Genomic DNA, 13,136 nt, shown 5'->3' on the forward strand with positions numbered 1-13,136 from the left:
GTGGTGGTGGTACATACCCATGGTGGAGGTGATAGGTAGGTTTACGAAAAGATTGATTTTAACTGGTGGGTGCATTTCGGGCCGCGCACTACCTGATGGATCTACTGGGGGACGATAGGGTGTGGCATTTCCAAAGAGTATGGGTTGGGAACAGCTTTAGTAGAGTATGATTGGGCAATATGTACTTTTTTTTTTTTTGTATTTCTGGACTGTTGTGTGTGATCATGGTCAGCTACCAGGGGTAAGTATGCGAGAAGGGTAGTGCAGTGTCTGTGGTTAAAAACAGACCAAATTGCCAGTTGTTGAAGCATCGTCAGAAAATTTAAGACATCTTAGTTTGAAAAAGCTACTATTATCCAATCGTCACCTTGAACTTGTGGTCAAAAACTCACCCACTCAACAAAAGTTGCAGCCATTGAGAAAGTACCTTCATCACCATCAACAATCAAATTCCCTCAAAATTGTAAATTAAAACCATCCAAAGAAACAAAGACTCACCAGATACCACTCACAGCCACGAAATCACCAAAACCTTCTATCTCCGGTCTGGTGCCGAGAATCACCAGATAGTACACCCGTGCACCAACCAGAGACCACTATAACCCCAGAGTTTCTCCATCACCAGCCTTACATCTTCAATAATGGGAGAAAAAGCTGCCCCGCCTGCTGGCGTTGCTGCTAAAACGCCTGAAAGTCCGTACCTCCGGCTCAATGCCAAGTGGATTGCCATCGCCCATGGCTTTTTCGCTTTGACGGCTTTCGTAGGTGCTCTTATTGTCGGATGCTATCTCCATTATGAAAAAATCGTCCGGAATGCCAGCTACGGCTATCCTGATGAGTGGTTTCCCTCTGTGCTGGCAACTATTGGTGATAGATACCCAGAAAGATCCGTTTTCCAGATTTTCATTGCAGTTACTTCGGGGCCACGGTTTCTTCTAATCTTTGCCAACTTCTTCGTCTTGTACAACGAAGGACGCAAGAAGGCCTGGACGGCTTTAATCACAGGACTTTTGAGAACTTTTACCTGTGGTGGCTGGGTGTATATCACGTCCACTGACGACCACGATGCCCACGATGTGTTCATGATCAGTTACATTGTGCTCACCATTCCATGGACAGTGTGTATGTCCTCATTGAGTCCAAAAGGCAGCACCGTAAAGAAGGGCCGTATTTTCACTGCATTGACGTTCTTTGGCCTGCTTGTGCCTTTGGTGTATTTCTTTATTCAGCACAAGGTGCATGTTATCGCTGGTGCCTACTCCTACTACGCCTACATCGAATGGTCCTTGATCTTCTTGGATGTTGGCTTTGACTCGTGGTCTTATCTCGATCTTTCCAACCTTGAGCTCAGAGTCTACGGCTCCTCTGTGGAGTTTGCAACTCCTGAAATCGTCAAGAAGAGCAAGCCCGTAAGCACAGACGACTTGGAGATCAGCTGTCTCTCGTTCGTGGTCAACACCATCAACTCATTCACTTTCATGACCAGTATCACCGGCATGTTCGCTTGTGTGTGGTACTTCCCCTTGTGGCACATGGGTGTCTCAGGTTACGAAGCTGTCATTGTCGTGATGTTCGTTGGTCCTATTTTCGTCCTCCCACTTCGTCGCCTCTTCTGCGCTTATCCATTCATTCCTAGAGTTTTGGCAGTAATCACTACCGTGGGTGCCTGGAAGGTGTCAGACCCAGCCAACCGTCTTATGACCGTGAGCGCAGGTGTGGGTTTTTCTGCCATTGGCTTCACCACCGACTTGTTCAACTTACAAAATAACGCCGAGAGATACACCTCATACTTCGTTTCCTTGTTTTTGGGTGTTTTGCTCTCGTCTGAAATTAAGTATGTTTTCTCGTCCAACAACCCAGCTTGGCCTATCATGCACAAGGAGAATGGCGGTTACAACGAGATTGCTTTCTTTGTGACCATGTTGGCTGCCTTGTTCACGCGTGCTCCTAAGAAGTTGCCTGAAGCACACTCTTTGAAGCTCGAGGGTGGCTCATTCTTGCTTTCAGCCTTGGGTTTGGCAGGCTACTTCTTTTCGCTCACTTTGTTCTTGTCCGACTCGTCGATCTTTGTGATCTGGTCGTGGACAGGCTTCCCAGTGAAAGGACCAACCCCCTTGATCGGTGGTTTGATTCACTTCGCTGCTGCTATCGCTGGTGTCATGACATCTCTCAAAATTCACCCTAACTTGTTAACTCAACCTGTTTTCCCAATTGTGGGCGCCATTGGTGCCGCTGTTGTACTCAGCCTCTATCAGGACTGGATTGGATTTGCTGGTGCCACTGTGTACACATTCTTCATCGCTTCTATCACTCCAACCATCGCTCAATCGTTAGTGGGATACTGCCCTATCAAGTTGATCATTGTGGCATTCCTTGTTCACATTCTCCTCTGCTTGGCATCTGTTTGGATCGTCGCATACGCTTTTGTTCCAGGCGGACCAGCTTTGAGAGAGCGTACAGACTTGATGGTTGCTGTCACGATCGGCAGTGTCGTTCTTGGTGTGGTGAACTTTGTTCTTCGCAAGACCGCTTCCAAGATCACACGCATTGAGGTGGTTGGCTCCAAGCTTTGGCGCCAGGCATTGTTCATCATCACCATTTTGGTTGCCATTACTACCACTGGATTCACTGCTAGATACCAATCCGTGGCTCCTCAACCATACAAGCCGGAGACTAGATCCTTCACTGCTGGTATCTGGTGTGTCCACTTCGGTTTGGATAACGATCTCTGGGCCAGTGAGATCCGTATGAGCAACTTGCTTAGAGAGGCAGAGGTTGATATCATTGGTTTATTGGAGACTGATACTGAGCGTCTTATCGGTGGTAACAGAGACTTTCCCCAGAGAATGGGTGAAGAATTGGGAATGTACGTTGACTACGGTCCCGGTCCTAATAAGCATACTTGGGGAGCTGCCTTGCTTTCAAAGTTCCCTATTCTCCACTCGGAGCACCATTTGTTGCCTTCACCAGTTGGTGAGTTGGCTCCGGCTATCAAGGCTACTTTGGACGTTTACGGTGAGCACATTGATGTTGTGGTCTTCCATTCTGGCCAGGAAGAGGACCCAGAGGACCGCCGTTTGCAGAGCTTGTACCTTGAAAACGTTATGGCTGAATCCCAGAACCCATTGGTTCTTCTCAGTTACTTGGTGACTAAGCCATTAGAGGGCAACTACTTCACCTATGCAAGTGAAAAGTCAAGAATGCACGACATTGACTCCACTGACTGGGACAGATGGTGCGAGTACATCATGTTCCGTGAGCTTAAGAAGGTTGCGTACGCTAGAATCTCAAGATCGACCATCACTGACACCGAGCTTCAGATTGCCAAGTTCAAGTTCCTCAATGACGATCAGAGACTGATTGGCGAGGACTTTATCTACGGTAACAATTTCATCAGCGAAGAGCAGGTGGATCCAAGCCTCCGGATGCCTTCCTTGTTCAGAGGCGATGGAGTCAGAGGCCATAGATACCATGTCTTTGACGAGCCTCGCTATTTTGCTGAAACGTTTGAGCAATTGGGACTCGAAGAGTAAATTTCGAATTAATCTTAGAATATTTCATGTCTGATGATAAAAGGTCAAGTTAGCCATGGTAGTGCGAAGACCGCGCACTCTTGTAGTTGCAAGATTTTCTACTGATCCAATTATCACCAACTCAGGACTTGGTTGAAACGCACAAATGAACATTTTCAATACCGCCAAGAGCCTCATATTTGGTCAGAGGCCGGTTCTCAATACCTTGATACAAACGAGAACCAAAATGAAGTCCCACAAGTCTGCAGCCAAGAGGTTCATCAAGACCGCCAACGGCTACAAGAGAAAGTGTGATGGCAGAAACCACGGAAACGCAGGTTTCACCCCAAACAGTTATAACCACTTGAACAAGTGGCAAATGGTGCCCAAGAAAGGCGGCCACTTGAAGAAACTACAGAAGTACCTCGAGGTCTAAGAACTAGATATATTACAATAATGGCATGTAAATAGCAATGCAAGGGATTCTATTGAATCTATTTGTGCTCGACATCTTTCCATTCTCCGGACTCGATGTCTTTTCTGATTTCCTGGGTTGGGAAGTAGTGGTAGTTCGTCTTGATAGACACCGCGCCAGGAACATGGTCAAACGATACTAGACGCAATTTCACGTAGGTATTATCTGGGATTGCCGTGACAAGCTTGACGAAACTCTCCAAGTCCTTCGTCTCTTGGTCGTTCACGTGAGTGATGAAGACACTGGTCGAGATTCCATATTGGGCCATAGGGCCACCAGCATGCTTTCTAGCAACGTAGATCTTGGATGGAATGGTCTCCATGAGCTGACGAACAGCATGGTGAGGTTCTTGAATAACTGCACCACACCAGAAGAATACTCTATCGGTATTTATGGCGTTGGTGTCGATAGTAGGAACAGCAATGTCCTGGACCTTCTTGTGACGAACCACCTTGAAATTGAGTATCTCGTTGGTGTACATGTCACTGAGATCTCTGGCGCTCTTCACAAGCTTATCGTTCACTGTGAGGATGATATCTGAGGTCTCGAGTGGGCAAGGGCGACTCTCATCAGATGGTGCACTGACTCTGTAGACCGACAAGAATTTGACCTCATCTTCACACTCTTCCTCGAAACGGGTGATCCATTCCTGAGGCACACCACGAGTACGTCCCAGGAACACCGTAAGCGGCGTGAGCTCGGCGTCCAATATGCGCAAGTGCTGTGGAATCTCGTTATTCTTCAAGCCATTGAGGATTTGGGCAACATCGGTGACATCCAAAGCCATACGGAACATGACATCGGCAATTCCCTCAGTCTGTTCACCCAAGTAGGTCAACCAAAATGCACGCAACGTTCCATCGTCGTCTATAAGGGCGCCAGTATCACACTCCTGTGCAATCTTGCTGTCAAGCAAAATACACTCAAGGTTGATACCTCTGTAACGAGGGCTCGTTGGGTTGGCACAAATATTGAGGGAGGAGATGGAGCTGACGGTAACATCGTCTGTAACCATACGGAAGTGGTAGTTGTAGCCAACAAATAATGATTTGTCACCTCTCTTGAGAGGCTTGTCGGAGAATTTTGGTGTCTTGACATCGGCAAGGACCTTGGAAGCGTCGTACTTGACCAACGCATAATTGAGGTTAGGATGCAAGAAAACGACTTTACCGGGTATATCGACAGACTCGGCAAAGATCAAGTAGACGTCAAGAACATCATTGGGCACAAACTTACGAGATACCAAGACGTATCCATTCTCGGCATCCACGACGACACCATGACCAGCATCCTTTCTCAACGAAGTGCCGTCAACAGAAATAGGAGATATCGTTCTCACCTGGACGAAAGATCTGGTCATCTGAGAGCAGCCTTGTTTACGGTCGTCGGAAAAGGGAATGTCGATAAACTTGGCATTCTGAGGAGTGATCTCCTGGGGTGGGAGGGGCTCTTTCTGTAAAGATTCAAAATCCCAAAGACCAGTCTTGTCGTTTCTGGTGGCCAATCTGAATTCCGTTTGCCAGTGTCTCTCAATGTAAACAACATGGACGTTCTTGGTATGCAAATCGGACATGTGACGGTAGGCAATGGTGACTTTCTGCTGATCTGGGAGTTCCTTCATCACCTTGATGAAAGTGTCGAGATCCGGCGTTGGCTGCTCATCTATCTTGTCCAAAATCCATCCAGTTTTCTCAGTTGGAGAGACATTGAAGGTACCCGAGGCATCACTGATAAAGACACCTCTAACAGGAATGCAGTAGCACCTGGCCATCTGGTAGGAGAGGTCATTGAAAGATGCACCAGCAACCTCGACGTATCTGCTAGGGTGATTGCGTGCAAATCACCGATGTTGATGTTTTGTCTGAATTCTTTGCCGCCTCTTTGGAACACGAATTCAAGGTCCTTACCGACGTTGGCGTCCAAGATCTCGTCGACTTTGATAAAGCTGGCAATGAACTCGCCATTGATGGAGATAAGGGTGTCACCCTCCTTGATGATATTGTCAGCAGGGCCCTCAGGAAGCACAATCTCAGCCACCAAAAGACCCAGTCTGTCTGGGAAACGCTCTCTGGCTTGGGCCTCGGCATCAGGCGTCAAACCCAATCTGCGACATTCTTCGAAGGGACGTAAGACCCACTCGACCTGAATGTCACCTCTGGTGATGGGCTGATCTTGCTGAATACACTGTAAAGCACGCAATGGACGCGAGACTGGGAGGAAAAAATCTGTGGATGCCTCTGTAGAACCACCGGCTTGCAAAGCCACAGCTTGACCGTCTTCGTTTACCACAGGCGAGCCCGAGGAACCACCAGATGCGGAAGCAGCAGCCTGGATATACTCCGTGTTGAAATCATTGTAGGTCAATGCACCGTAGTATGGGGCATTTCTGTCTGTTCTGGAGATGAAACCTGCCAAGATAGACAACTTCTCACCGGCATCGTTACCCACGACTCTGACTTCGGTACCGACCTTGGCTAAGTCCGGCCTGAGTTCCAATTCGTGAATCTTCATGTGCATCACAGCCTTGGGATCGAACTGCAAGAAACCAAAGTCATGGATAGGGTCTCTGTAAAGAGGTTTGACAACCGCTTCTTCGTGATTGTCAAAAACAGCATAACCAGAGAATGGACCAGGACCGACAACGTGTCGGTTTGTGAGGATGATACCTCTGGTAGAGTCCACAACAAATCCAGTAGCCTCACTCGTGAGACAAAGCTCGGTATCGAAATTAGTAATATTTGTGAAGTGAATCGACACGACAGACTTGATAACTTCTGTGATGGTGCCTTGCCACTGGTTGTTGTTCAAGGAGCCAGAGGCCCCATTGCAGCTGCATGAGCCGTGTAGGCATCCTCTATACTTTCATCTGAATAAGACTCTGACTCCAGGTCCATCTCTATGGGCTCTCCTCTAGCGGGGCGCTTTGGCGAAGGCACAACGCCGTTGGAAACCAGTCTTTTGATTGGGGCCATTTTAGGATATAGGCACTTTAAAAATCTGGGAAAGTCTCGTAGTAGTTGTGAAAAGAGGTGTAGGTACGGTTGACGGTACTGCAGGGACACTGTGATGGGATCTGTAGCAGAGGCCTTTTTTTCAGCGGCAGCAGTGGGACACCTGTGCACCACATACTGAAGGAACCCACTTGCAACCGTAGTGGTGACGGATAATCTGCGAGTAGACAGGAACCCTGCTTATATTTAAGGCTGTTAGCATTTCTGACAATGGCATTCTCGTCATTGGACAGGTGTGAGGGGAGTTTGAGGCTGCGCTCTTGAAGAATCGTCAAGCATTTTTGGCTGCAAATCGCCGAGTTTGAGATAATTGGGACAAAATAGTCATGAATATAGCATTACCAATTACCCAAGCTCATCGATCACACGAGCGGTCCACCGTTGGTAGTACTCCTCCTGAGACGGTTTGTCAAACATGTTGGAAGGATTCATCATAGAGCCGAATTGCTCGAGAATTTCATAACCCTTGCCTAGTTTACCCTCTATCTCTCTAGTCTTGGAAGTGTCCTCGGCCGACCAGTTGTTATGCACGTATTTCAACTCTAAGTCGATGATCCAGGGTTCTGATTTGACGGACTCCTCGATGATATTGATCCACATCACCATGTTGAGCTTCATGAGACCGCCTTTCTGGTACTGAAATAGCTGATCTTGAAGCTCTGTTTTCTTTCCAATTGTTCTTTCTAGAAGTTTGCTGTTGATTCTGACGTAGGCAGCATGCACAAGCCCGCAGGCCAAAAGCCATTCGTTCTTTTTAAGGAACTTGTGTCTCTGAGCCATAAAGCTTTCCACTAGTTGCGGAGTGACCTGAGCAGGAATGTAGAAGTTATTAGCGAATGAAACGATGTCTGCTATGGTCAATTGACGGATATAGCGCGGGGTGCTTGGAGAGGCAGTGACTGATTTCAGAGTTTTCGGCGTTTTAGGCGAGGCATTCTGCTCGGGAGTTGTAACATCCTTATCCAATTTCCGCTTGGATGGGGTAGTGAATGGCGATTCTGTGTCCAGTGGCTTTTTGGTAGGATTGAATGGAGACTCCATATCAAATGCCTTCTCAGGTGTCTTATCATTCTTCAAGGATTGAAGCTTTTTCAAGGGACTCGAGATCTTAGGAGCACTTCCTTTCTGAGGCAGCGGCAGGTTCAAAATACGTTGCTTAGTCGGCGTGTTGCTTGGGGATCTAATGGCTGGAGTGACTTTCTCTTCTAAATCTTGTAGAAGCTTGTTCAATAGCTTTGGTTGTACAGGGATTTTTTGTGGCAGGGGGTCAGGAAGCGAAAATCTTTGCTGACATCTCAAAGCTCCCAAGTAAGCACATAGATGGTAACGTGCTATGTCTGCTCTATTGGGTAGTGAAGGGATCTTCTGGATACTGAGACTGTAGAGGGAGCTCACATATGAGACCAATTGTGGCGGAAATGTTCCTGAGTATGTCGGAAGTACATCCAGGAGATATTGAGTAACTTGTTGGCTGCTCATCTATTTTGGAAGTCTGAAGTTGTGTAGTATTGATAGAAAGGGTAGTACTGAGTGTAGTAGGGCTACTGTTGATGGACTGCAGGTAGGACACAACCAGATTCATCAATATCGGACAAACGATGAGCCCGAGGGGCACTAATAATTAACTTTCAGGAGATGTCTTCACAAAATCTTCCTATTGCTTTGTTTACTCTTTTTATTGAGAAGATTGACCTCTTTCTGGGCCTACGGCAGCTACACCTTTTATGAGCACCGCACGACGCGCGCTAGCCAACCAGAACAAAAGTAAAAGTAAAGTTCAAAGATCCAACCTTTTCTATAACCTCAAATATACTCCACAAAATGTTGTCGAGAGGTTTGCTTAGGACACAGGCTCGCCAGTTCTCTTACACGGCGTCCATGATGCAGAAAGCCCTTCTCGAGGACGCTTCGACCGTGAAGCCAAATGAGATTGTCTCTGGTGCTCCAGAAGAATTGGCTACTGCTAGAACTGTCAGAATCTACAAAGAGGCCAAGCCAGCTACTCAGTCTGGTCGTCACAACGGCAAGTTCTGGAAGTTGGACTGGGACGTTTTGGGCAAGGAGAACAGATGGGAAAACGACTTGATCGGTTACCAGTCAAGTGGAGACTACATGCAAGGCACCATCATGAAGTTTGACACCAAGGAGGCTGCTATCAGATTTGCTGAAGGCCAGGGCTGGTCATACTACGTCAAGGAGCCCAAGGAGAGACATTTCAGAAAGAAGGAGTACGCCATGAACTTCTTCCACTCTGCGGGCCCTTTGAAGCACATCAGAACGAAGTGATGTGATGCATCTGTACAATAATAGCATATATCGAGAGATTTGGTGTAGTTTGGAGGGCTTCAGGCCAATAGTAGGGATGGATCGGCCACTTTGGCACCTTAGACTCAGCCTTTGTAGATCTATAAAGAACTGCTATACACGAGGAAGGATGACAACAAAGCAGCTCTCGGCCTTTTCTTCAGATTGACATAAAAAGTGTGGTTCGAGCTTACTAGATGATACACGGTTGGCTGCGAAAGCCGCTCCTACCTATATAGGACACTGCAACATATCTCCACAATAACGAAGAATACCAAAACTCCTCTTCTTCCATCAAATAAACTCTTAAATCCACTTCTGGAAACATCAAAAATAATATTCTTCCTGCAGCACTATCACGAAATTGCTGGACCTTCTCGGAGCATCAGCCCCAGACCGGTGAAGTCTGTATACACACCGACACTCTCACTACGCGCAAGATGTGCATACTTCTTCAACAGTAAACTACTCAAGATAGACTGGATCCCACCCAACTACCGTGTTCACCACAACCAGGAGGACTCGATCTTTTGCATTATACGTGTATATTTGAGGCTTGACCAATCAGCGGATCCGTCATCGAAAAAACGCAAAACACGCCCCATCAACCCCGTATGTCTTTCAACCGCCATAGACATAGAAAGCGGTATGGGCCCCTGGTGGCTCTTCCAGCCACGGAGGCTACCCGAACGGTAAATTCTCCCTGGTAAGGCTGCCGCATTACGATAGAAACCGTGCTCCACGGGGACCGGGCTCGCTGGACTCGAGACATGATCCATACAGAAAAGTAGCATCAGAAGGAAATCCCACACCTGAACTGTCGGTACAGACGCTGCCCTCGGAGGCCCGTTTTAGAAATAACTCAAAGGCGAGGTATAGCAACGGCAGGCTGTACGAGGAAATGGGGTCCACTGTCTCCACACCTCCACATAGTGCATCGGATTCATACTCCAGAAACGAGATCAAGCTTTCGGGAACAAACACAGTCACGGGCGAAAACCCCGTGGACGCAAAGTTTGAGCAGTGTCTTCATCACATCTCGCATCTCGAACTGCGACCTTTCCTGAGTCCAATCGATATACTGAAGAACTATCGTGTGACATATGATCCAGAGCTCGACCTGGCCCTTCCGAAGGCCGAGCGAAAGCATAACTCAAAGAAGTTTCGTTTCCAGACAGAACACCATGAAAACCCTCCATCGGACCCTAGAGTGAAGATGGGTATACACAACTACTTCTCCAAGCCCAACAAGACATCCAAAAAGTTACAATTCAAGCATTTACCTCAACCACGATTCATTTATGACAAGGACTCCTTAGGGCTGCCGCCTCTCACTGAATTGGTCGTCTGGGACCTTCCGACCACTATCACCGAGGTATACTTCACCAACTTTTTCGAGGCTTACGGCGATAGAGTCAAAGATGTGAAGTTTTTGAATGACTCCACAAATGCTGTTCCGCTTGGAATAGCCACATTCTCTTTCCAGGGTAACCTAGAGAAGTCATCGAGGATCGCAAAAGCTCTTATCAAGCGTATTCGCGCAGAGGAGCCCAAGATCGACGGTGTCAATCTAAAAATTGCCCTTAACGATAGTGATAGCCATTTACTCAATGCAAAGATTAAGGTTGCCAAGAGTCAACTACACGTTGAAAGACTCAAGAGAGAGAAGACAGAAAAGAGACTACTGGAGATCAAGAAGAAAAAAGAAGCCAGAGAGGCACGCAAGGAGAAGGCTGCCCAGACCACAGGAAAAGATGCCACTGAAAAGACAAGAAGTCCATACGAGGGCCTGCTTCCGAGCAATAACACTACAACGAAGTCCAAGGTGCATAGAAACAAAGTCGTTGAAGGGTGCCCAATTCCTGACGAGCTCGTCAAGTATGTTAAAGATCGTCCCTTCATCTTCATCGCTGATCTGTTTGTCCCAGTGAAGAAGATCTCGTCGCAGGATGTTAAGAAAATCTTGATGAAGTATGATTGGACTAGAGTTCTCACAGACAAGCTAGGTTTTTACGTGGTCTTCAACTCTCTCAAAGAGTGTTACCGCTGCTACAAGTATGAGGACGGTCTACGGTTCTTCGAGTACCGCATGTTCATGGAGATTTGTGTTCCGGAACACTTTGATCCCGAAAAGACTGCTTCGAGGGTAGCACAGAGCCACGGAAGTGGACACGATGTTGTTGACGAGGCTACAAATATGCTCATCAAAGAGTTCCAGACATTTTTGAGCAAGGACATCAGAGAAAGAGTCATTGCTCCCACAGTTCTTGATCTCCTTGCTCCTACGAATTACCCTGAGCTCATGGCAGACTTGAAGAAGAGACAAGAGGAAGAAGAGGAGCTCGCGCAAAAGAAAAAGAAGGAAGAGGAAGCTAAGGATAGCGGATCTTACTCGTTCTTACAAGACAGGCGTAAAGACACAAAGAAAGGTGATCCAAATAATGATCGTGTCTTGATGCTTCCCAGCTTCACCAAAAAAATTGGTGCCTCGCCTAAGGGCAAGCTGAAGAAAATGAAGAGCATGTTGCCAATGCAGCATGCATTGAACTACGCTGATCAAGACTCAGATGCTTCCGACGAAGAAGATTCGAGCCGCTCTGTAACTCCCGCTCCATCTATGAAGAGAGAATTATCACTGACAATTACTTCACAAGATGACGAGGCTCCATCCAAAAAGCATAAGTCTTCCAAGCTTCGGGAGACCTTTATGTACGACGAAACGTCAGAAGAAGAGGAGGAAGGTGTCGAAGGTGAGGCTATGGAGATTGAACCCGAAGAAGAGGAGCGCGTTGAGCAGGTTGATGAGCTCTATGCACCTACCGAAACCACAGCTCCAGTTCCAGTAGTCGAAGAGATCGAGCAGCAGGCTGGCAGTCTATTCGATTTGCACAGATTGGAAAGTGTTGTCCGCGATGACGAAGACATGGAATTGGCACGTAAGGTACTTGCAGACATCACACCTGCAGTGGTCAGACATCCCGAGTACTGGGCATGGAAGCAGAAGGAACTGTCCAAGGCAATCATCTCCGAGGAAGAGTCGATTGGAGTTCTCAGCGATCGTTTGGAGTGCTCCACTGGTTCTTTCAAAAGCGAGGGATACAGAAAGATTGCTGATGCAGACAAAATCGAGTACTTGCCCTACAGAAGAAAGATTCACAAGCCGCTTAAAACTGTTCAACACGACGAGGAAGAGCATGCCTCCGGCGGTACTTCGAATAGCGGTGTACAGAGCTCACGTGTGAACCGTGCCAACAACAGAAGATTTGCAGCCGACATCAGTGCTCAGAAGCAGATTTTGAGTACAGAGTCCGATATCCTCAACTTGAACGCTTTGAACAAGCGTAAAAAGCCTGTTTCGTTTGCCAGATCGGCAATTCATAACTGGGGTCTCTTTGCTCTTGAGCCAATTGCGGCTAAAGAAATGATCATTGAGTACGTTGGTGAGAGCATCAGACAGCAGGTGGCCGAACACAGAGAAAAGAGTTATCTCAGGACGGGTATTGGATCTTCTTACCTTTTCAGAATTGACGAAAACGTGGTCATTGACGCTACCAAAAAGGGAGGTATTGCCAGATTCATCAATCACTGCTGCAACCCTAGTTGTACTGCCAAAATCATCAAGGTGGATGGTAAAAAGAGAATCGTCATCTACGCACTTCGTGACATAGACGCCAACGAGGAGCTCACCTACGATTACAAGTTCGAGAGAGAGACGAATGATGCCGAGAGAATTCGCTGTTTGTGTGGTGCTCCTGGATGCAAGGGCTACTTGAACTAATTTGCACCCATTAATGTATATAGAGCGTTGAGACGCGAGGCGATAGTGGTGCAGAC

General features: G+C 47.3%; 5 protein-coding genes across 5 annotated transcripts; 3 read left to right on the plus strand and 2 right to left on the minus strand. All coding sequences in view use genetic code 12, as the record gives it.

The window, feature by feature from the left end:
- Positions 1 to 641: 641 nt before the first annotated feature.
- On the plus strand, positions 642 to 3,948 carry CXQ87_004097 (ribosomal protein L35; the record flags this gene model as incomplete). The annotated part of the gene is made up of 2 exons (XM_025482548.1): positions 642 to 3,529; positions 3,705 to 3,948. The coding sequence occupies 2 exons, from the start codon at positions 642 to 644 to the stop codon at positions 3,946 to 3,948; spliced, it is 3,132 nt and encodes a 1,043-aa protein (XP_025337166.1).
- A 58-nt stretch (positions 3,949 to 4,006) lies between these two features.
- Positions 4,007 to 6,959, minus strand: NMA111 (Nma111p; the record flags this gene model as incomplete). The annotated part of the gene is made up of 3 exons (XM_025482549.1): positions 4,007 to 5,750; positions 5,795 to 6,817; positions 6,865 to 6,959. 3 exons carry the CDS (start codon positions 6,957 to 6,959, stop codon positions 4,007 to 4,009), a joined length of 2,862 nt encoding a protein of 953 aa, XP_025337167.1.
- A 384-nt stretch (positions 6,960 to 7,343) lies between these two features.
- CXQ87_004099 (origin recognition complex subunit 6) lies at positions 7,344 to 8,477 on the minus strand (the record flags this gene model as incomplete). The annotated part of the gene is made up of 1 exon (XM_025482550.1): positions 7,344 to 8,477. One exon carries the CDS (start codon positions 8,475 to 8,477, stop codon positions 7,344 to 7,346), a length of 1,134 nt encoding a protein of 377 aa, XP_025337168.1.
- Positions 8,478 to 8,819: 342 nt separating this feature from the next.
- Positions 8,820 to 9,284, plus strand: CXQ87_004100 (uncharacterized protein; the record flags this gene model as incomplete). The annotated part of the gene is made up of 1 exon (XM_025482551.1): positions 8,820 to 9,284. The coding sequence occupies one exon, from the start codon at positions 8,820 to 8,822 to the stop codon at positions 9,282 to 9,284; it is 465 nt and encodes a 154-aa protein (XP_025337169.1).
- A 919-nt stretch (positions 9,285 to 10,203) lies between these two features.
- Positions 10,204 to 13,080, plus strand: SET1 (histone methyltransferase; the record flags this gene model as incomplete). Its single annotated transcript, XM_025482552.1, has 1 exon — positions 10,204 to 13,080. The coding sequence occupies one exon, from the start codon at positions 10,204 to 10,206 to the stop codon at positions 13,078 to 13,080; it is 2,877 nt and encodes a 958-aa protein (XP_025337170.1).
- Between the last annotated feature and the right edge of the window lie 56 nt (positions 13,081 to 13,136).

The sequence above is a fragment of the Candidozyma duobushaemuli genome (genome assembly GCF_002926085.2).
Source record: "Candidozyma duobushaemuli strain B09383 chromosome Unknown D_B09383, whole genome shotgun sequence".
NCBI lineage: Eukaryota > Fungi > Ascomycota > Pichiomycetes > Serinales > Metschnikowiaceae > Candidozyma > Candidozyma duobushaemuli.